This window comes from Podarcis liolepis (genome assembly GCF_965112155.1).
Source record: "Podarcis liolepis genome assembly, chromosome: 3".
Classification (NCBI taxonomy): domain Eukaryota; kingdom Metazoa; phylum Chordata; class Lepidosauria; order Squamata; family Lacertidae; genus Podarcis; species Podarcis liolepis.
The window spans coordinates 23,785,991-23,808,687 of NC_139557.1; the positions used below are offsets into that span (position 1 = coordinate 23,785,991).

Consider the following 22,697-nt stretch of genomic DNA (forward strand, 5'->3'; position numbering starts at 1 on the left):
TTACTCTAGTTCACCAAAAGCGGTTTAGTCATGCTGGCCACATGACCCAGAAGCTGTACGCCAGCTCACTTGGCCAGTAAAGAGATGAGTGCCATAATGGTCAGGGGTCCCTTTACCTTTTATTGCTGTTTGTACATCTGTTCACTTGTGGGGAAACTTAAGGCAAGAATTTGACTGTGTGGCTTTAACCCTTATAGTCAGCACTGCATAACTCTGGGCATGACCCATTCTCCTCTACGTGTAGAAGAGGGGATCTCCCCTAACTTCAGTCTTTCCTCTTCATTTTTCTCATAGCCCTCATGCAGCTACATTCACACTGCAGTGCTTGGCTGCTATGGCCTTAAAAATATACTGTAGATCCATGTAGCCTGCTTTTCCCCATAGAGGTACAAGAAGGCTACTCTTCAGTGGAGCATGACTAGTCCTTGCACATGTCCTTAGTCATAGAGGAATCTGCTTATGTGAAGCATTGGAAACTGCCAAATATAGAGTGACACTGACAATGGTTTTCCAGTTACTAACCCACAAGGTCTACCAGAGATTATTCATTCATTGATTTTATGTGTCTGCAGCTTTTCCGCCCCCACCCCCCAAAATAAATCATGCTCACAGCAGCTTACAGCAAAGCAAAGAGGGAAATAGTTCAAGCAAGCACTACAAATCAATTTCATAATAATATATGAAATACAATGCAATACAGTGGTACCTCGGGTTAAGTACTTAATTCATTCCGGAAGTCCGTTCTTAACCTGCAACTGTTCTTAACCTGAAGCACCACTTTAGCTAATGGGGTCTCCTGCTGCCGCTGCACCACCGGAGCACGGAGTTCTCATCCTGAAGCAAAGTTCTTAACCTGAGGTACTATTTCTGGGTTAGCGGAGTCTGTAACCTGAAGCATATGTAACCTGAAGCGTATGTAACCCGAGGTACCACTGTATACTGTAATATACTGCAAAACAACACAGTAACAATTTCATAATTATGTAGCAAAACAATTGTTTTGTTGTTGGCATCCATCTGTCTCAAGAGGGAATGGAGTGTGTCTCTGGAGGTGAAGTCAAACTGCTGTGATAGTAGCATCAAAGTGACGTCCCCGGGGTACAAGGCTAGGCAGTGTGCATGGAGGTCCTGGGCTGCCCAGATGACAAGACTCCTATCTTGGCCTTGCTGATGTGGTTCAAAGGAAAGCAGAGCAATACGTTCAGCACCAGCTTGGCTACAGGAGCTGCCCGAAGGAGGCATACAGGGCACCATCCAGCCAGGGCAGATGGGGCTCTTCAGCCTAGGAAGGTAGTCCATCTAGGACAAGGAAAACTCTGACCCTAAACCTCGGCTGCCTTGCGGGAGATCTTCAGGAGAGGAGAGCCCTACACAAATCTGGAGTGGAATCCCTATAGCAATCATAACACACAAACCCCCACATTTCAATGCTATAAAAGTAACAAGATTACAACATTCAGCATCCAGTAGCAAAAATAACAGGAGCTTCAGTTTCAACTGGGGACCTTTTACAGTGGTGCCCCGCAAGACGAATGCCTTGCAAGACGGAAAACTCGCTAGATGAAAGAGTTTTCCGTTTTGGAGGTGCTTCGCAAAACGAATTCCCTATGGGCTTGCTTCACAAGACGACAATGTCTTGCGAGTTCCTGCTGGTTTTTTTCCCTTTCCCCCCCTTTTTCTAAGCCGCTAAGCCGTTTATCAGCTGATCCGATCAGCAGATAAGCCGCTAAAAGCCGCTAATAGCACTAATCCGCTAATCCTTCAATGGGCTTGCTTCGCAAGACGAAAAAACCGCTAGACGAAGAGAATCACAGAACGGATTCTTTTCGTCTTGCGAGGCACCACTGTACATGCAAGGCATGTGCTCTGTCACTGAATCAAGGCCCTTTTCCTGCATAGGCCTCCCATTGTAGGTATTGACTGGCATATTGTGATACGTGTTTGACCCCCCCAAAAAAATTAAAAATCAACAAAAATTAAGAGAGAATAGCATGCCATATAGACAGGGTTCGAAATCAGCAGGGTGCCAGGCGCATTTTGTGCCTAAAGAGTCTTCATTTGCAAGAACCTCAAAAAGTCTTGGTGCCCTTTTTTGCACCTGGCCGATACTCAAATATTACCGAAATATATGTGCTTTGAAGCCTCGAAGTGTATGTTAAGGATAAACAATACGTTAAGGAGTTTAACAATAAAGAGTAGAATGATTTGAAAACTAAAGTACGGTACCAATATTTTTATTGTAAACACCAAATTCAACATGTATTAACAACTTCTGCTAAAATGTGATATTAACAATGTGTCACTTATGTGAATTGGGTATTAATTCATGTTTATCAAAATAATAAATAAAAAGTGTTGCTGACACCCGCCCCCCCACTGGTGACTAGACATTATGCTTTGGCACCCACAACTCAGGTCCCAGAAGCCATTTGGCCCCCTAGCTTTTCTATCCCAGTTTCTAACACTACATATAGACATTTCTAGTGTTGCTTGCTGTACAGCTGCCTCCTGGCCTGCTTGTTCCAAAAGCAAAACATTATTGAGCTTTTTGGATTTCCTTTCCATGCAAAGCCATCTTTGAAAAAGCACTGGATTGCACATCAAAAGGTTGGGGTGGGAGATTCTAACGGAGGATGTTCGTGCCATTAAAAAAAAAAATGGTTTGCTTTAGTTTCTACAGCTCTGACTTCACCCTTCCTATGGAAGTGCTTGCGTTTCTACAGTATGTACAGTATGAACATGTTGCTATTAATATATCCCTTGTGGCAAGGGGTGGCCTGGGCAGAACAGCATGTGTGAAAAGAGATCTTGTGCTAGGAGGTGACATGAACTTTGGATTGAGTCATTCTTCCCCATCTGTCGGGGCTCCCTGTGCAGACGCTCCCCACAGGTTGAGGTAAGCCAACATGGGTTACAACTAGGCTCTCTAATGGTGCTCTTGTGTTTATATTAAGCGCCAGCATGACTTCCCACCTTCTGGTCTCATCCCACTTTAGTTCTGTAAATATTTTTGCTGCTCATATCTATTGTTGGCACAGAGACACCAGCTGAAAGTTCTCTTAAGCCTTTCATTGCATATATGGCTCTGTGCCAGTGAAAGCTAGACCTAAGCATCTTGGCCTCTTTCACTGCCTGGGGCAGATTCTCCCCTACCCCGTCCCCAGTAATAACTGATGTTTTTCTTTAAGCTAGGCAGGAATTTCCACAAGACAGGCTTTTGCCACTGCTGTAAACCAGAGGGTACTTTGTTTTCTGTCATTTTAGCACACGCCATCCTGTCTTGCTTGTCAGAGTCCCCCCGCCCTGCTCCAGCATGCCTCTTCAGCTAATCCATACAGGATGCACATTTCTGTCATGGTGCTGTTGATTGTCTTCAACAGCCATGCCAAGTTTCCCAGCATGAAGTGGCTGCTGTTAAAATATTTATCTGCCATTTAGTTGGCAGGTGGCATTTCAGAGTTCTGTGGTTACACCTCCCCCCCCCCCTTCCGAATCAAGCAAAGCTTGAAATGATGATTTGCACATGAGCTGAAATTGTGTATAATTTAGACGCACCAGGAAGGGTGGCAGCTGCGAGAGAGATTGCTAATTGAGAATTATAAGAGTAGCTTTGATCCATAGATTTAACATCTTCGTGTCAAGTCTAGAGTATTTTTGTGAATGAGACAAATGCAACACAACACCTTCTGCTTGTGAATTTCTGGATTGAATGTCACCCCAGTGGCGTAGCGTGGGGGGTGCAGGGGGGGCCGGCCACACTGGGCGCAACATCGGGGGGGGGCACTTGCACTTGCAGCTCTCTGCCCCTACCTGGCTCACTCACTCTCTCTCACTGCAGTGCTGGCTGTGTGAATCCGATCCGAGCCGCTGGGTTGCCGCCCACTGTGGAGGGGGTGCCACTGCGGTGCGGAGAGAGAGCGAGGGACTATCTGGGGGAGGGACAGTGCAGCCAGTGGCATAGCATGGGGGGTGCAGGGGGGGCCAGCCACACCGGGCGCAACATCTGGGGGTTAGGGTTAGGGGGCGCAAATCCACGGGTTAGGGGGCGCAAATCCACGGGTTAGGGGGCACAAATTACTTGCCTTGCCCCGGGTGCTGACAACCCACGCTACGCAACTGAGTGCAGCGGCCGCCCAGTGCAGCGCTGAGCGCGGGAGAGAACCACACCAGACCAGCCCAGGCAGCAGCAAGAAGAAGCTGGCAGTGGCGGCAGGTTAGGGGGCGCAAATTACTTGCCTTGCCCCGGGTGCTGACAACCCATGCTATGCCGCTGTGTCACCCCCACATGTGAGTCAGTTATTATAAGAAAATTAGTATTTCACTACCCACAGTGTGTACTGTTGTTGTCTTCTCCCACAAATGTGTATGCAGCCATTTTGGGAAACCTAGTCATTTGAAAATGTCTTTGTATTCCTGTTGTCTTCAGGAAGCTGCCAATCTCCTGATGTAGCATTGGTGTTATTATGAAGCAGAAGTTGTATTGGTGATCTACCAGTTGATGACATTCAAGCAGCCTCTGAATAGACTCGCCCAGTAAGGGCCAGTATTGACCCATGACCTCCTAACAGTAATCCTATGGTTCATTCCTTCTCTTAACCAGGCCAGCAGCATAACCCGAAGATATTTTACTGAAGCTAAGCAGGTTTGGGTCTGTTCAGTGCCTGGATGAAATTGCCCAGTCAACCTTTGAGTGACACCTTTAGCTCCCCATTCAAACCATTGCAGGCAGTATTCCCTATTAGCAAGCCCAAAAGACAATGGTAACTCCTTACACAAAAACCCTTGTCTCATTCTTTGGTAAACCGTTGTCTGTGAGAAGGATGCAGTTCACAGTGTTGAGAGATCCAGTCACAGATCTCCCACACAACATGCTTTTTTCTTCCTGTGTGAATTGAATCAAAGAAATTGTTTCATTAACAAATCAGGGGGGTTATTTTCTTTCCCAATTCTTGCTTGTGAAAGGATAGCTCTGGAAATGGCTATATATCTTTGGGTAACTTTACTACTTCACAAGTTTGTATGAAGGTCTGATCTTCCTTGGGGTGAGAAGTAAGATACAAAAGTGATAGTTTGGCTCCGCTTTGCCTCCCTCCTGTCTTCCTAATATCTCTGGCTGAGATACATTCCAGCAGTTCTGGTTATGTAGTCTGCCTTGCCCTTTCCTTCATTTTTCAGGTGGGCTGTTGTCCTCTTTTTTGTTATTATTAAAATGACACACCTGTTCATCTTAAGCAACAACAAAAATCATTTGTCATCTTATTTGTAAAAAGAAAGAAAGAAAATAATGAAAGCACATTTTAAAAATGCTACAAAATTGCTCTGGTGAAAGGGCCATCTAGAGTAGCAGAAGCTGTTTCCCAAAGTTCATCCCTGGAGAGGATTATGTCTGTCTGTCAAGGACATAAAAAATCCTTCCAAAATACAAACTCTCCTCTTTTTACTTACCTTTTAGGCATACTCACCCCCTCCCCCTGTGAGCTTGTTAACCTCAGGATAGCATGCTTGCCTGTGTTATCTTGCCAAATAGTTAGAGAGATTGGAAGCCCTCATCAAATGCATGCGTATGTGTGGTGAAATTGCTATATACCCACCCAGAGATTGCATTAAAGCTGGGAAACAATAGACCACCTAGGACTCTGATATGTGGCTTTGACTGACATCATTATCTAGAGAAATGGAAAAGACTGAACTTTCTAATTTTGGCAGGTTCAAATAAAAGTGTAGCTCCTTCTTTGCATATTTGCAAAACATGGTCTATAACATCATGTTTTCTGGCAGTGCAGATTAGGATTTCCTGAAACACTAAAGTGTGTGTCTTGCATGGCTTTGTAACTGTCTCCTACATGGTTAGGAATCCATTAGGCTAATAAATAAATAACCGAGCAGCAGCTGCTTATAACCACAACAATGAAAATACAGATTGCAGCAAGGCAAAATGTCGCAAGGGTTAAATCACATTTCTGAATCATGCCACAAGCAGTATTCAGTAACAATAACTCATACCTCACATTAATATAGTCCTGAGTTTTCAAAACATTCTCCATAATCTCATTATTTCTCACAACAACATTTTCAGGTAGGATCATATTATCCCCTTCTTGCAGAAGACAGTAGGGGCTATGGCTTAGATATCATGGTTTACCTGAGACCCCTGGATGAGTTGATTGTGACTAAACTCTTTCCCAGATTGTGCTTTTTAGGCAGTTACGTTGCATCAGTGCTCAAGGTAGAATAACCTCATAATTTGCTTAACCACCGAACTACCACTCTGTGCTCACACTGCAATAGAAGGTGTCATCCATTTAACTGGTCTCATCAGCTGTGCATACCACATATGCATTTTAAAGTGCCCAGTTGCTTGTTTGCTGTGTACAACAAATCAAGACTGTCAGTCAACAACTTTTGTTGATACGTTAAATAGATATCAGACTAGAGGACTATCAGTCCAGCTGGTTATTGGTATTGTTTACTGCATGTGGTCTAGAGAGAACTGGAGACTGTCATAGTCTGGGAGGATCAATAAAATACTGTTACTATTACTGTGGGTTTGATTGCAAACATGGTACTCAGGCCTGATTTGCCCAGACAAACCTGCTGTAAAAGAGCATCTCAGCTCTGTTGATCAGACTGTAGGCATTATCAGTGCCAAGAGAAAAGATGGCAGCTCCCTCCATTGTCACCATACTCACATCCTCTTCCCTGTCCCAACCCAATGGCCTCACAGATGAGTGAGCAAAGGGCAAGTTGGCAGGTGAAATAACAAATACTTTCCCTTTAAAATCTGGTATTGCCAGTTTTCAGCTCATTGCTATGTAGCTTATTCATGGTGCTTGATTCAACACAGTGGTCAAAGGAACTTTACTTCTCTGCCACAACTTGTCATTTCATGGCAGCTATGCATGAACAAAGCAGTGCTACATATAGTTAAATAGACCTGTCCCTGATTCGGTAGTGGGAGGGGAGTGTGATTGAGTTAAACTCCCCCTGCCCTAACAAGGGATCAGCACCATCACTAAAATTTAAATGGCAGCCGTGTGCAAGGTGGGTAGGACTTCTTAGTCCTTGCACGATCAGTTCTGGCCAGGGATATGGAGGTGTCAACACGACCATCTTTATATAGCAGGCAGAAGTTCTGATTCACCCATTCACATTTTAAAAGCACATGAGAAAGAAGGGCTCTGGAGCTGTGTGTTAACTTTGCCCATTGTTGATGCGTTCTCTGGCCGTGTTCCCCACTAGGCATTCAGCCAACGTGAGAAGAGACCCAAAGTAAGCAGCTACCACTGTGTGTGCAATGTGTTCTCTTCCACGTGAGAGAACCCAGAATCCCCTTGCCTTGAGAACTCCATGCATAAATGTAGGCCTGTCTATAGGGCTCCTCTGCAGCCTAGCTGAATGCAAATGGAGCAAAATGGGCAGTGAGGGGCATGATTCTGCAGACTTCTCACATGTGGTGTTGACATGCTAGGGGTTTCTTTGAACTCCTCCTCCTCTATATGATTAGTTTCTGGTTTTACTTGTCTCCTGATTTTTCATAATCCAGCTTGATCTCCCCCCCCCCCCTCAAAATGGGGGAAAATAATGTATAAAAACAATTTAAGTCAAGGTTTATGTGATCTGTCAAATGTGTCCTGTCTTGGGCTAAATGCAAGAATATTTCAAAGAAAGCATACCCGAGTCTTCCTGAGATGCTTGGCAACATGTTGTCATCTGAACGAGACCTGCAACCTCTCTCTTATTTCTTCTCCCCCTGCCTCACTTATTTTCTTGGGGTAGTGGGGCGTCCACAGTTTATATTTACATTTACTGCTTATATTAAATCTTCTTACCAACGATACTAGCACACAATAACTCATTCTAAGTATGACTGTGAATGTGTGACAATGCACACACATATCCTTCTCTTTTGCTATGTTGTTAATTTCTAATATTCTTATATTGACTGGTAAATTGCAATTTATAATCATATTTGTTTGACTGTAACTTAGTGGCTGATAAGTGATCATTATAAAGATTGGGTTGGATTGTTTATGCGTATATGAACACAATATAATCAACTGAGGAGAGTAAAATCTTTTTTTCAATAAATAAAGGGAAGGTAATATCAAATTGACTGGAAACGCAGCAATGTTAAGCATATTTTGACCATCCTGGTGAATTATTTGAAACCCTGTTCTGTAAAGCGAGCTCTACCGCCACCTAATTTCATCATATTCCCTTTTCAGCGCCTAAATGTCCCAAGGCCTCTCATAATGTTAATTACAGACACATTATCCAGTGCTGCAGGATTGCTGGTTGATGTCTCTGAAGCAAAGTTGTCAAAGCAGCCAAAGGCACAGGCTCAATGTAAAGTCCCTACGTGCTGCATGGATCAAAAGAGGACATGAGCAGGAGCATTTAACTTGCAAGCCTTGCAAAAACTTGCACTCGGTGACTGTCTGTGCTGGAGATGACAAGCAACTCAGAAGCCGAAGCCATATTGGGTTGTTAAAATGCTGATTGGCTCTCAGCAAGGACTATTAATAGCAAGTGGCAGAATAGTCATTCCCAAAATCACAACCGACAATGTATTCTTATTGCAATTGAGATTTGCAAAAATGAGATTCTTACCTGGAAACAGCATGAGTGAATAACTTCCCCTGACCAGGTAAAGCACGTACTCACGGTATTCAGAATAGAAGCAAAAAGGTCTGTGTTCCTACATTCCTTTAGACTGTGGTTCAAAACAGCTGCAGCTATATTTGGATTTTTGGCAGATGTTCATACTGTCTCTTTGCAGATAATTTTTTTTCAAGTATCCTTGAGCTTCTGAGTTTCTGGGATGAGTCAGCATGTCACCAGTGCAGCTGTATCTGGTACAGTTAAGCATCTCAGCCTTAATTGAGGTGTGACTGCCCTTCAGCCATATTATCAGAAGACAGTATTAGCTAAGGAATTAGTCATATGCTGAGCAAGATGTGATGGGGAGGGGGCGCTGCTGTGTTTGATATTAAGCATGCTCCATTCACTTACAAGGAAGGGATGTGTGGATGAGTGGAGTGGAAATTTTCCTGTCTTACTACTTCACATTCTGTCACCCCAGATGCTTTTTTCCAAGGCCAGCTCAAGTCTAGCACTGGAACCATGTTTGAGAAATTTTTTATTGAATGACATTAGCCAGGAAGGTAAGATGAGGGAGTGTTTGGCTCCCTCGGCCATAGATATCTTTCAGAGTAGAATGGACCAGCGAGGTGTCACGGTTAAAGTGTTGGACTAGGGCCTGGGAGACCAGGATTCAAATTCCTGCTAGGCCATAAAGCTCACTGGGTGACGCAGTTGGTAGTCTGGTAATCACAGTCTCTCCCTAAACTAACTTTCAGTGTAGTTCTGAGGCTAAAATGGGGAGAAGGAGAACTATGTATGCCCTTTGAGCTCCTTGTTGGAAATGTGGGCTATGAATGAACTGAGAGGCATTACCCCTCTCTTTAGGCACCAGTGGGGCTACCATGTCACATCTATTTTGACTCTTAAGTTCCACTTAATTTTGGAAGCTCTTGGTGAGGTATATTTACCTATGCTTCTTCTAGTCTCTTGCTTCTTCTAGTCTCTTGCCATGACATTTGTTTGAAGGGAGGCGGAAAGGGCGCGGAATAGGCTCCAGCAGAGCCTCTGGGCTTCTACTTCATTCAGACAATTCCAAGTATGGATCTCAAATGTCCAAATGTTTGTTCTGTTTATGCCACCTGCTAAGGATAGCTTTTTCAGGTGGGAGAGTGCAGAGAACATTAGGTTGCCCCTTCGTTAAGGCCCACAGCATTGGAATATAATTGAGTAAAGCATGAGCAGCTGAGAAATTTAAGGATTTCCCCAGGACCCATCCAGAACCGGGCCACTTTAGGGCATCACCCGATATCTCCCACAGCAAAGTTTTCCACTATGCAGCTGGGGAAACCTCTATTTCCATGCCTTTATGTTGGGCATGGGGAACCTGGAATCTGAACATGGCCCTTCAGGCCTCTCTGCCTGGCCCTCAGGACTCCCCTTAGGCCACACAATTACCCTTGCTCTGATCATGCCTCTTGCTTTCCTGAATGGAGGATAGAATATGCGTAGAAACTACTCTAATATAGAAAGGTAAAGTTTACATTCATTGCTCAACCCAATTTTGCCTCTGGCCCCACCCACCACAGATATGTGGCCCCTAGAAAGTTGCCCACAAGGGAATGCGGCCCCTTTGGACTGAACATGCTTCCCCACTTAAATGATGATCTCCCTTAAGTGATGGCAGATTATCTTGGATTAGGTATGATTCATTTTATGCTTAGATAAAAAGACTTTTATTGGCTCCACCAGGCACAGAGGCTCACCTGGCACTCATTTTGACTGGCAGGAACACCCCATATATTTTGGGAATGCTAATGAAAGCCTTAATCCTTTTCCTATTTTTTTCTGTCGTTATATTTTGTGTGTGTTTGTTATGCTGTGTATATATGTATGTGCCATTTTATCGTGTTTCCACTGGTTTCTCTTGCACATTTCTTTTGTTTCTAGTGATGCTGAGTGTGGCCTTTAGTAGAAAAAGTTTATACATTACGCAGCTGTCCACTGAAGTTTCTAGGCTTTGTTTCAACCTGCATAATGCAAGGTCAGACTTTACAGAGTGTATTCTGGCTTGCCAATTTCTATTTGTTCTTGATTTCAGGAACATGCGCTATTTGAAAGGGAAACATGCCGGTATTGCTATGTAATCAATTTGATTAAAATGTACGCACACGTTAGTTTAGAACAAAGGCAAGCAAGGGAGGGACATGACAGCAGTCTATAAAATTATTATTTATCATTGTTTTCTCTCTTGGCTGACGCCTAGAATTTTAACTCTTTTCACATTAGAAAGTCCATCATGGCTCCCAAGCGTTTTGGCATAAATATACAAAATTCATATTCCAGTGTTTTAAAAAATTAAAAGCCTCTGTTGTTTTATTGGAAGTAGTAATATTGAGAACTTTTGTTTTTTGTTTACTTATTTGCTTGTGTCATCTTTTCTCTTGAATATATAAAGTGCAGCTTGTTTGTCTGTAACCGGATAGTCTTGTGTCGGCTGCCCTAGTTGCCAATTTGTCTGGATGACACTGGGGGGGGGGGTCTTTCAGGCAACAGCATTGCTGGGAGGGTTACGCAATTGTAAGAAATTGGTCACTCATTCATAGTGTAGCACCCTGCTTGTGGTTAACGCTTAGCTGGAATGAAATATTCAACGCAGCAACAGAGAAATTAAAATAATAATTTATTTGTCAGACAAATAAATGAGAGGCACAGTGGTATATGGTTACCAAGCTCTGGCCTGCTCTCCTGCCATTATGGCCAGCCCTTATATTCCCTTAATCCAGCCCCCTTTGCTCCTCCTGTGGCTGCCTCTGTCCAATCAGCCTGGTTGGATTTCCTATTGGCTGATTGCTAGAACCAATCACAAAAAGATACACCCATATTCTCCTGTCCTTATATGGAACACAAAGAGCTATATATTGTTACATCTATAAATGACAAATAAGTAGTAATATATCTTACATGTGTCTCAACAAGGAATCTTAATTACCAGCTCACCTCTTGCCCTCCCTGCCCTATTGCCTTCTAAAACAAATGGTTAATCTTAAATTTTTATCTTAAACATATGTCAAGGATCTTGAGTTTCACATCAACATTGAAAGATCTCCTTCATTTGAAGGTTTCTAAACAAATGTCTGACAGCTATATATCAGGACTGCTCAGGACTGGCGTCTTCCTGTCTAGCAGGGGGGCTAGGCTGCTGGCTGACTTAATTACAAAATACAACTCTTACAGCTATATGAAATCTAGCATTTCTTAAATCCTTTGCATAATTACATTTAAGACAATATATTTAATACACAACACAGGTAGCCTCTTAAAAGGAATAAGGTCTTTGTAAAGAAGGAACTCAGTTTAAAACAGTTTCAGAAGAAACCTCTTTAGTTTACACCCCCCCCTTCAGCCAGCTGCTTTCCCCTTAGCTCTTCCCAACATTTATTGCCCTTAAACTCTCTCAGTTTAAGAAAGAAACAGCTTTAAAAGACTTCCCAAAAAATGCTTTCTTTCTACCAGCTAGATGTTTCTCCATTTGGTCTTTAACCTTAGAAAGAAGATCTGGCTCATTTTACTGGGAGGCACATTGGCATTATTTTACTATTTACTCATTCCTAATTATATTTATCTCTGCCTTTGTTATCTTCTGTAACATGTAGGGTCAGTGTCCTTACTCAGTCTGTAATTTCAGCTTTTACGACTTTGAGAATTGTTTTCTGCTATCAATCAAGGGGCCCCTTGTCTAGGAAGAAAACATTGCCAGTGTTTTCTTAAGCAGCTGGTCTTCTTGCCTGGCATGAAACATTTGAAAATCTAAGCCCTCTTTAATATACAAGCCCTGATCAAACATTAATAAAATGCAGGCTTATGCCTGATGCCTCAATAGTCTGGAATTTGAAGGATAAATGCAGTCCTGTTATAGTGCAGCTGGAAGTGTCTTGCAACAGACCAGCACCGGGAGCAAAATATTGCTTTTTAGTGTCCAGCGTTAGGTGACCCAAGGCTTGGTAGTGACCTCTAGGCCTGAATTACCACCACACAGATAACTACAGTAACAAACCACTGTCATGGGGATATTGCAGATAATTCTTAGTGGCCTCCGTATGTGGGTTTCCTAGCCTAGCCTTTAAAGACCAGCAGAGCATACCTGTTTTGTTCAGACTTCGGCAGCCATTTTTCAAATGTGCCACCATCTCAGAAACTCAGCAGGCTTGACTGGAACAGGAGCTGTTTTTGTGTTCTGGCAGGAATGCTACAGAACGGAAAGAAGTTTGATTCCTCCCGAGATCGAAACAAGCCTTTCAGGTTCAAGATCGGCAGGCAAGAGGTCATTAAAGGATTTGAGGAAGGTACTGCACAGGTATGTATGCAGGATTATGCTGATGCTCTTTTCAGAACCGATAGAACAAGTACAATAATGAGGGGTTAACATCATAGGGAGGGTGGGAAGAGTGTCATATTTATAGTCTCAGAGCGGAGCGTAATGTGCATGGACTTGTATGCTGCTTTGAATATAAACAGCATTCAGCAGGATATGGCTGCAATCCTATGTACACACTTACCTGATAGGAAGTCCAGTTTAACTCAGTGGGATTTGATTCTGAGTAGACATGCCTAGGATTGCCCTTTAAAGTTTTGGAACCCAGGGGACTCCAGCACTTCCTGCTTCAGCCTGTCGGAGCATCAATTGGCTATGTTCCCGCTATCACCATAAATTCAGCAGAGATCAACTTTTGCTGCACATCTGAAAATGCTCCAGGACCTACATTTGCAGTAATTTAAGGAATGAATTTAATTTAAGGAATTTAAGGAATGAATTAATTCAAATAGCACCTTTTAAAATTAATCGACCAGTGATTTAGGTTCGCAGTGGTGCATCGTAAATTCAGTCTAAGCAACATGCTTGGCAACTGCCTACTTGCGGGCTCAGTCAGCTGGGAGTCCATACAGCCAATGTGAATAGGCCTTAAACATCCTGGGCAAAGTCTGAATTTAGTGCAGTGAATTTGTTCATGATTGTATCTTCCTCAGGTGTAAAATCAACTGAGTGCCTCTGCAGCTGCTTCTGCTCTTCCTGGAGCAGAGCTTTACTTTTTAGATTCCTGAAGCTGCTATATTACCAAATATACAACCTCCAGGTAGAGTGTGGCAGAGAAAATTATTCAGTGTTTGTGAGGAATACCTTACTTTTAAGACGGCACTTTTCCACCCTCATGTGTGTTTTACTCAGAGGTTCATTCCGTTATGTTCAGTCATGCTTACGCCAATGAAATTGTTTCTAGGAGTGCAGTTTCTGCCATCCTAAGACATCCAACCTCTCATTGATATCCTTCAATTAATTGCTTGCCTTGGTCAAGTGTCTGTTGGCTCCACCTAGTGGATTGTTGCATTGGGAATTACTGTGATGCCATTACTATATTATTTCCACCTGTTGGCAGATTGGCCAAAGTACCATTCTGCATAGCACTACTGCAAATTCCTGCGTTCTTCTGGTGGTGTTTGGTTGCTAGATGGCAAGCATGGGGAACCTTTGGCTCTCCAGAGTTTGTTGGACTCCATTTCCTAGCAGCCCAGTAGTCAGGGATGATGGGACTTGTAGTCCAACAGCACCTAGAGAGCCACAGGTTAGTCGCCCCTCCTGCATGGTATCTTGACCCCTATTACTTAAAAGATGGTGATTATGACCTGTGACTTCCTCACTGGAACCACTCTTTTTTAACCTACAGCACATCTTGAAATGCTTGCGTTGCTGACATGTTCTGATCTTTTCTTTTGCTTCTCGTTTTCTCTCTCCCATTTGCTCTCGTTTAAAAAAAATGCCAGATGAGCCTAGGACAAAGAGCAAAGTTGACCTGTACACCTGACATGGCGTATGGACCCATGGGGCATCCCGGAGTCATCCCTCCCAACGCTACTCTGATTTTTGACGTGGAGCTACTTAGGATAGAGTAAAGAGGGGCAACTGACTGAAAGCACCTGTTGATAACCACCCTTCACTAGAATTTCCATCGTTTTCACTCAAGCTCTCATGCCTCCCATGCCTCGTCTGAGGGTTGTTTTCCCCACTTCTTCCTCCCTTTTTTACTGTTATTAGTATTGGAATTTGTCCCCGATTAGATGCTTCTTTGCTGTAGAGACAGGAAAAAAAGATGGCTGTTACATCTGAGTTGTACATTTTATTTTAATTTGCATGTGAAGCTCCAAAATTGTGATTGAAACTATATATAATATATAAAAATATATATATATAAACTTATAAATATATAAAGTTTACTTACTGAAAAACCACTGCCTTATACACTTAAAGAAAATCACACACAAGGGTGCTCAGAAATCCAGTGTGCATTTCGTACACGAGTGGGCATTAGCCAAACCAAGTTACCTGCGCTGCCACTTTCCCCTCAGTTTGTATGTTCTGCTTGCTGCTGTTTTAAAGAAAACATCTCACGTGATAACTTTCCAAGAAGAAAAATAAAATCTTGATACTTTATGGATTTCTGTGCTTTCTCGTTTTTTTAAGCAGTTTAAAAAACTTAAGCGCAAGAATTCTTTCTCACTCCACTGGTAATATTGCTCCAGTTTTTGAATAATCAGATCTAATAACCAAAATTTTACTATAGGCACATAGGCAGCTTCCTTCTACTGATTTAGACCATTGGTCTACCTGGGAGCCAGTGTGGTGTAGTGGTTAAGAGCGGTAGTCACGTAATCTGGGAAACCGGGTTCGCGTCTCCGCTCCTCCACATGCAGCTGCTGGGTGACCTTGGGCCAGTCACACTTCTGTGAAGTCTCTCAGCCCCACTCACCTCACAGAGTGTTTGTTGTGGGGGAGGAAGGGAAAGGAGAATGTTAGCCGCTTTGAGACTCCTGAAGGGGAGTGAAAGGCGGGATATCAAATCCAAACTCTTCTTCTTCTGAATATTGTCTACACTGACTGGCAGTGCCTTGCCAGGTTCTCAGGCAGGACTCTTTCCTAGCCCTACCCGGAGATGCCAGGGATTGAGTCTGTGACCTTCTGCGTGCAAGGCACGTGTCCTGCCACTGAGCTTCGGTGCTGTAGTTGAAGTCCAGAAACAAGTGCTTTTCATGTATTACAGGCAAAGACCGACTGATGTTCGTCCAATCGCGCATGCACACCTAGTGCCAAACCTGGAAATGACACAAAAACGTCACTAAAAGGGTCAAACCCTTTACGCGGGCCCTGCCAATGCGAGCAAAACAAGGATTGCCTGTATTTGAATAATTAAAACTCTGTACAAAATGTATTTAAGGATACCGTGTTCTACACTCAAAATATACTCTGTAAATAATGGGCCACGTCCAGTGTCGTCAGATTTCTTTCTGCACAGCAAGACTTTATTTTCTCCTAGCTGTGGGCCCTTGTATGTCCCCAGAAGATTTGGGGGAGGTGTGCATGTAGCGGGTACTGAAAGGGAAAGGACAGGATAGCTCAACTTGCCTAGCTCATCATCATCTGTTCTGACAAGCTGTGTTTTTTTGAGGTTTCAGCCAGAGTCCTTTCCCATTACTTGCTATCTGGTCCTTTTGATTGATGATGTGCCCGATTGTAACCTGGGCCTTCTTATACTGTTGAGCTACAATTCCTCCCATATGAATTTATCTCTCTGCTCTTTTTTTTGGAACTCATATGCCATACAAGCCCAGCTAGGCAATCTGTAAGTGATGGAACCCATTCAGGCTGACCAAAATGATACCCGCTTAGCTTTCACACTTGAGGTTAGTAGAAACACAGAAGCTAGAGTGGAATCCCTGTGCAGGATTTGGGGCGGGTTTTTCCTCTTGGAAAATTAAATTACAAGCACCTTAACATGGGGGCGGTAAATCTTAAAAACCACCTGATCTTTTATATCCTGGCCTGATCACAAAGATCTTCGGGGGGGGGGGGGAGTCTGTGTTGTTGATCACCCCCTGGCTCAGATTAACAGTCCGTAACTATTACCTATGCAGCCAGCATAGTGGGGTCAAGGCTGTGAAATGCTCTCCTGAGATGAGACTGGTACCCCCCGCCTTGCTAAACTTTAGGTTTTAACAGCATTTTAACGTAGTGTTGTGTGATCATTTTTGTATTTGTCCCATTTTCTGTGGATTGCTTTGATGCACACCACTTAGAAATGTGAATAATTAAGAAGTATATAGATGCCTCAAATAAGCAGGAGGCAATAAAATGACAGGAGCCAGGCGTGGAGGAAGAAGCCTTAAGACTAGCATATAAGCTTTGGCTTGCTTTCTCAATAAAAATTAGCTTTGTTCAGGAACTTTCTGGTTTGAGCATTCTGCCCCTACAATCATGAGGGTCAGGAGCTAATCTTTAAGTTCTTGATCTGAGGCTTACCTAAATGCTAAGCTTAGGCAACTAGATTAGTTATATCAGTGCACCCCATTCCACGTACTGTCACAAGTTGCAGATATATATAAGGAGTATGATATTCATCAAGACAACCAAAGCATTAATTTGTGCTCTTTTCCTCTCAGCTTTGTTGAATTATGCCAGTGTAATTTTCAAATAGGGGAATTCTGTTTCCTTCCATTGTTAACATAAAAGCATTTTAGAAGGATAAGCTACTTTCTGGGCACAGTTTCTGGTGTAGCCTAAAAAAAAAAAACACCTTAAATTCAACTGCATCAACAGAAGTGTACAAGGACATTAATACCTTGGCAAGCCACCCTTTCCCCCATTCCTTTTAAATTGGTCTCATTCCTTGTATTCTGTTGCATCACAAGGAAAATATTGAAGAGATTTCATCCAAATAACCCTCTAGGCACTTGCTTTCCATATCCTTGTGCGGAAAGCAAAAACTGTTTACTTTGTGTGCACACAGAGAAACAGGGCCCCTAAAATAAGCTCTAAAGAGCAATCTGTGAATCTCCTCTGTCAATGAAACCCCAAAGACACTGCTTTGCTGAGTAATCAGCACTAAGAACAGTTGGTTTTATATTCTCAGAGCCAAAGAAACATTAAAATCTGAATAAACACATAGTAACAAAAATTAAAAGGAAAATGGCATACTATTTTTATTTGTCAAATGAACAAAGTTAAAACTTAATTTTAAAGTTATTTCTGTCACTTAGAAGAGCAAGCAATATTAACAGCAAAACGAAAAGCCAGACCAGAAAAACATTGTCAAAAAAAAAAAATTGACACTGTCTCTGGATGGACACAATAAGCCTAGAACTTCTTTCATCTTTTGAAGAGCTTCACTGTAGAGATGAGTTTGTCGTTTTAGTTGTCCTTGCAGATGAACTATGGATTCAAAACCCAAGATAGTAGGACAGACGGCCAGGCAAATAGACCACTGCAGCAAATGCCAAATGAACTCTGATATTCTCTGTAACAAAGCTCTTTAAAATACATCTTGGAGCCAGTTCACTACCCTAATTGCATCAGACATTATTAAGCTGAATTTTTCCCTAAGGTTAGATGAACACTAGGCATAGTATCTCACTTGCAAACCTCATTCCCTACTTGCAGCTCTTTTCTAAAGAATGTCTTCATGCCACTGAAAAAAAACAAATTGTGAAAATACATTTATGAAACCAAAACACAAAATAAGTGTACTTTTCTAACAGATTAAATACAGAATTTTATCCTGGAATGTTTTACATGTTCTCACAACTGTAATGATTATATTGATTAAATATTCAAAAAGCCTTTTTATAAGGCTCTGAGCTGTAGGAGATTTGTACAAAAGTGTACCAAATTCTATGGCTAACCTTAATTTCAAAGGCAGGGCAGTCACGAGTCTTTCCAAAACTGGGATTATAAAGCTATATTTGCACTAAATCTAGCATCCCAAAATGTCCTTGCTCCAAACTAATCATGCACATTTTGTGGGGCACTTAGTTTAGAAACACCGATAGGATTTTTTAAAAGAAAAAAAAAGTCCAAAAGAGCCAGTTCCTCATAGAGGTTATAATTTTTATTTTGGTGGGTCTGTATTTATTCCGTATTTCTCCTTCAGAAGTTTGAGCTGTTCTTCCTTCTTCTTTGTATCCATTTTTTGGAATGCCTGTAAAAAAACAAAAACATTATTAACAAAAGAACACTCTTTAGTCAAAACAGCTTCATCCCATCTATTTAATTCAAAGCAATCTCACTTTTTTATTTAAATGATTATCTTATCAGTTTAAATGATAAACTGGCAACTTGCCTTGCTACCAAGAAAAGCGGACACTTTATAATAACTATGTTCCAAAACACATTTATTTAATTCCTCAGGAAAGGTATTTGGGAAAGAACAGCTTGACCCTAAATAATACTGCATAAGCAGCCTCATGTTGTGCCCATGCTGCTCTAAGATTTTCACAAATCAGGAGGTGGAACAGAGGAGAAATTACTGGGTGCCCCCAGGCACACCTGTTAACAGGCTTTTATAAGGCATCTCCTCTCATCATCTGTGGAAAGATTCACCTCCAAGTAACCAAGCAAAGAAGCTTTGTGAACTGGATGAAAGAAATGTGATCCCTTTCTTTGTTTTAAGACATCAATGTGGTACAAGCAACTAAACTAACCCCCATTCCGCCGCCCCCCTTTTTGCTGGCATTTTAACTTCTGCGGAAAACCCCCACATTTGTCCCATAGACAAGACAGATGCAGGGCTTCTAAGAGACATATCAAGATCTGCACAGATTCAGTCAATCAATCAATGCACAGATTAAAATCCTGACATCTTTGTACCTGTTCTGAGCCTCAAGAGAGACTTGAACATAAATGCCAGTTATGTTAGTAGCCAAAGCAGCTCAAAACCAAGATGCTAGACTGAGGAGTCAAACCATTCAAATCATTTGCTCATTTTCTTTCTGTGGTACACAGAAATCCAGACCTTTCCCACAAAGTTATTTCAGAGTCTGCAACAGTGAGTTAAAGCATTGAAACAACAAGCCTCCATCCTGCCTGCTGGTTCCTCGTCCATACAGTGGGCTGGACAAGCCTAACACGTATGGAAATCCTGTGAGATTGTGTATTTTCCCGTCCACTCTGAATACTCTGGCTGGGGCATTCAGTCAATACCTTGCTCTGAATATGCAGCCTGTATTGAACTTGTTCTGTTCCGAGTTTGATAAAACACTTTTCAAGAATGATTCAGGTTTTTTGATTTACACAAAATACAGATTCACTTCAATTTTCAGCTGAAGTAGTTTAGAGGATATTTGCTTTAGAGAACCTTAAGGGACACACAATCTGATTAGAAATAAACAGGACTGGAAGAGTCCTGTTTCCTTCATACAAGCCCTTGCTATTGAGGGCAAATAAAGAGGAAACACCCCAATTCATTTATACTGAATTATTCCAGCACTGTTTTCACAATGTTCTTATAAAAAAGTTAATCTCATGTTCAAATGTTTTAAGAAAAGCTCTTGTACTTGCCCTGTTTGCATTATAGTACAAGACAACAAGGTATCTGTTGCACACGTTGAATCCTGACAGATGGTCACAAGCATTCTTGGCATCAAAGATATCTTCATAGACAACGTAGGCTGTACCTCTAGTCTCAGGAGTATTTCCTCTGTAACAAAAAACAAAACAAAAAATTAATGTTAGCAAAAGTTAAGAAAAAAATCATGTTAATATTTACACCTCTTTGTTGTAGTCACTGTTACATTCTGACCCTAGGAAAGGCAGTGACATCAATCCTATGCTGTCTCACTTGGAGGTGAACCCAATGAAACTGTGCATTAGATTGGGCTGCGTAAAGTAACAATTTCCTCACAACAAATTGCTCCCTTTCGGGTCTATTAATTATCCTCCCTGTAAAAAAACAAAACAAAAAAACCCAACCCAAACACACACACAACCCAAACTCTCTACATAATTCTAATATTTTCACTCATGGACTATCCCCCATATTATCTATGTCTCTATGTACATTGCCTATATTGGTTTGTTCCCCAAACAGAATTCAAATCAAGTGGGCTGATATATTTAGACCCCCAACTGCTTTATTTTACATTGAAAGCTGCAATAATGATCTGTCAGTCAACTAGAAAGCTACTTGACATAAGTAAGAAAATTCTGATTTCTATGCTTTGTTTGGCAACGTACAACAGACTTACACTCTGATTTGTCGAATCGGTCCATATTTTCCAAAAATGTCATACATTTCTTCTGCTGTGATCTTATACGGTAAGTTTCTGATATATAAAATTCGATTCACTTCAGGGGGCAGACGGATCTAGAGTCGGTAAAAATTACAAACCAGAAACAAATTAGCAACATGATTTCTTTGTATGGTATGTAGATGTGTAATCAGAGAATAATTTTAACTTTGGCACTGCAGAGCGTTGGACTAGATGACCCTCAGGGGTCCTTCCAACTCTGCAATTCTATGACTCTGCCTTGTTGTGAGTGCTATTCAGGTCATCCCCAGCCAGCTTTGCTAACAGAAAAAGCATGACTCCTGGTCTCTACATTAGAGAAAGGTTGGAGGGTGTGTAGTTATGCGACTCCTGAGCCAAGGAAAAGAGCAACTATACAACCTTTAGAAGACATTCCAAGGCAGCCCTGTATGGGGAAGTTTTTAGATGTTTTATTTCAATCAATCAATTAACATTTACTAGCATAGAGGACAGGACTATAGGAGTTGAAATGAAAATTGGCATCTGTTCACAAGAGGAGATGCTTCGGGAGAAAAACCATAAAGGCCTAGTGGAGGGTTTAATCTTTTATTGTGTTTTTATATACCGTATTTTTTGCACCATAACACTCACTTTTTTCCTCCTAAAAAGTAAGGGGAAATGTCTGTGCGTGTTATGGAGGGAATGCCTACGGGTGGCATGCCTACGGATTTTCCTCCTCTAAAAACTACGTGCGTGTTATGGTCGGGTGCGTGTTATAGAGCGAAAAATACGGTATGTTGGAAGCCACCCAGAGTGGCTGGGGCAAACTTGTCAAGTGGGTGAGGAATAACAACAACAACAACAACAGTGGCAGCCCTACAATATATGGGGGTGCCCTTCAGAGCCCAAAGGCTAATAATACTAATGGTAGCCCCACAACATATGGGGGTGCCTCCCCAGTCCAAAGTAGGCTAATTAATAATAACAATAATATGGCAGCCCCTCAACATACAGGGGTGCCCCCTGAACCCGAAGACTAATAATAACAATGGCAACCCCACAATATATGGGGGTGCCCCCCCGAGCCCGAAGGCTAATAAATAATAGTAATGACAGCTCCACAACATATGGGGTGCCCCGCAAAGCCCGAAGAAGGCTAATAATAATAATAATAATAATAATAATAATAATAATAATGGCAGCCGCACAACATACGGGAGTGCACCCCCCAGCCCGAAGGAGGCTACCCCAGCGGACCCGCTTCACGCCCTTTCCCACGTGACGCGCCCTCCTGAATGTCCCGAAGGTGGAGGAGGAAGAGGCGCAGAACCAGACTCGGAAGGCGGCGAAAGAGAGAGAGGCAGAAAGGAGAAGCGGAGTCGGAAGCGAGGAAAGGGCAGCCGACGTGCAAAATGGCCCCGCCACGCACAGGAGAAAGGGAAAGGCGGGTCCCAGCTTACATTGGCGCGTTTCGCCGCTTGCATCGCCATGGCGGCGGCCTTTTGTGGGAAGCTGCTGCCGCTGCTGAGGGAAACGGGAGCGTCGTCCGGGCCGCGACTGACCAAACGAGAGCGCCGCGAAGCCTCAGTACAGCCACAACCGCGTCCTGCGCCTGCGCCGAAAGAAGGTGCGCGGGGAACATCCGCTTCTCTTTGCCTCTCTCCCGGATATGACGTCTGACTTCCGACGCTCCGCCATAAGAGTGGCTGGGGATGGGGTGGATAATCTGGAGCGGATCCAGTTGCTGCTGATTCTCCCTCCCCTCCCCTTCTTCTTCTTCTTCTTCTTTTGAAAAAGCTGCTTAAGTCCAAAGCTCAGCAGCCGAAGGAGGCAATTTACTGCAGGAGAAAAAGTTAACCTATAAAGGGGAGGGAGGAAGTCCATGGGAACTTACGTAATTCTTGTTTTGTTTTGTTTTTGATGTAAAAATTGAGGTTTCGTCGATATCTGATAATTGTCTCTGATTATATTACCTGGGCAGCCTGGCCATTCTTTTGTGTTTCAGTTTAAAAAAAATAAAGTGATACACAAAAAGAAGAAGGAAA

At 42.6% G+C, this 22,697-nt stretch overlaps 2 protein-coding genes across 7 annotated transcripts in view; one reads left to right on the forward strand and one right to left on the reverse strand.

Moving 5' to 3' along the window:
• FKBP1B (FKBP prolyl isomerase 1B) overlaps nt 1-15,067 on the forward strand; it is a 53,160-nt gene extending 38,093 nt beyond the window's left edge. For 5 of the 6 annotated variants that reach the window (XM_083495799.1, XM_083495800.1, XM_083495801.1 and 2 more), the window contains 2 exons: nt 12,825-12,937; nt 14,401-15,067. In XM_083495799.1, the coding sequence (XP_083351925.1) occupies nt 12,827-12,937; nt 14,401-14,529 (240 nt within the window). In that variant the 5' untranslated portion in view covers nt 12,825-12,826 and the 3' untranslated portion in view covers nt 14,530-15,067. Of the gene's footprint in view, nt 1-10,554; nt 10,625-12,824; nt 12,938-14,400 lie in introns of those variants that run through there. The other variant, XM_083495798.1, reaches the window with a different exon arrangement.
• A 3,426-nt stretch (nt 15,068-18,493) lies between these two features.
• On the reverse strand, nt 18,494-22,318 carry SF3B6 (splicing factor 3b subunit 6). Its single transcript, XM_083495792.1, has 4 exons — nt 22,113-22,318; nt 20,650-20,768; nt 19,964-20,102; nt 18,494-18,605 (listed from the first exon to the last, which is right to left on the reverse strand). The coding sequence occupies exons 1-4, from the start codon at nt 22,140-22,142 to the stop codon at nt 18,516-18,518; spliced, it is 378 nt and encodes a 125-aa protein (XP_083351918.1). The 5' UTR covers nt 22,143-22,318; the 3' UTR covers nt 18,494-18,515.
• Between the last annotated feature and the right edge of the window lie 379 nt (nt 22,319-22,697).

Excerpts from the sequence above, each read along its gene's own strand:
- SF3B6 (XM_083495792.1), bottom strand. The coding sequence starts at position 22,142 with ATGGCGATGCAAGCGGCGAAACGCGCCAAT. Across the intron at positions 20,769-22,112 it reads AAGCGGCGAAACGCGCCAAT|ATCCGTCTGCCCCCTGAAGT; the intron begins GTAAGCTGGGAC and ends TACCGACTCTAG. Across the intron at positions 20,103-20,649 it reads CCGATTCGACAAATCAGAGT|AGGAAATACTCCTGAGACTA; the intron begins GTAAGTCTGTTG and ends TTTTTGTTACAG.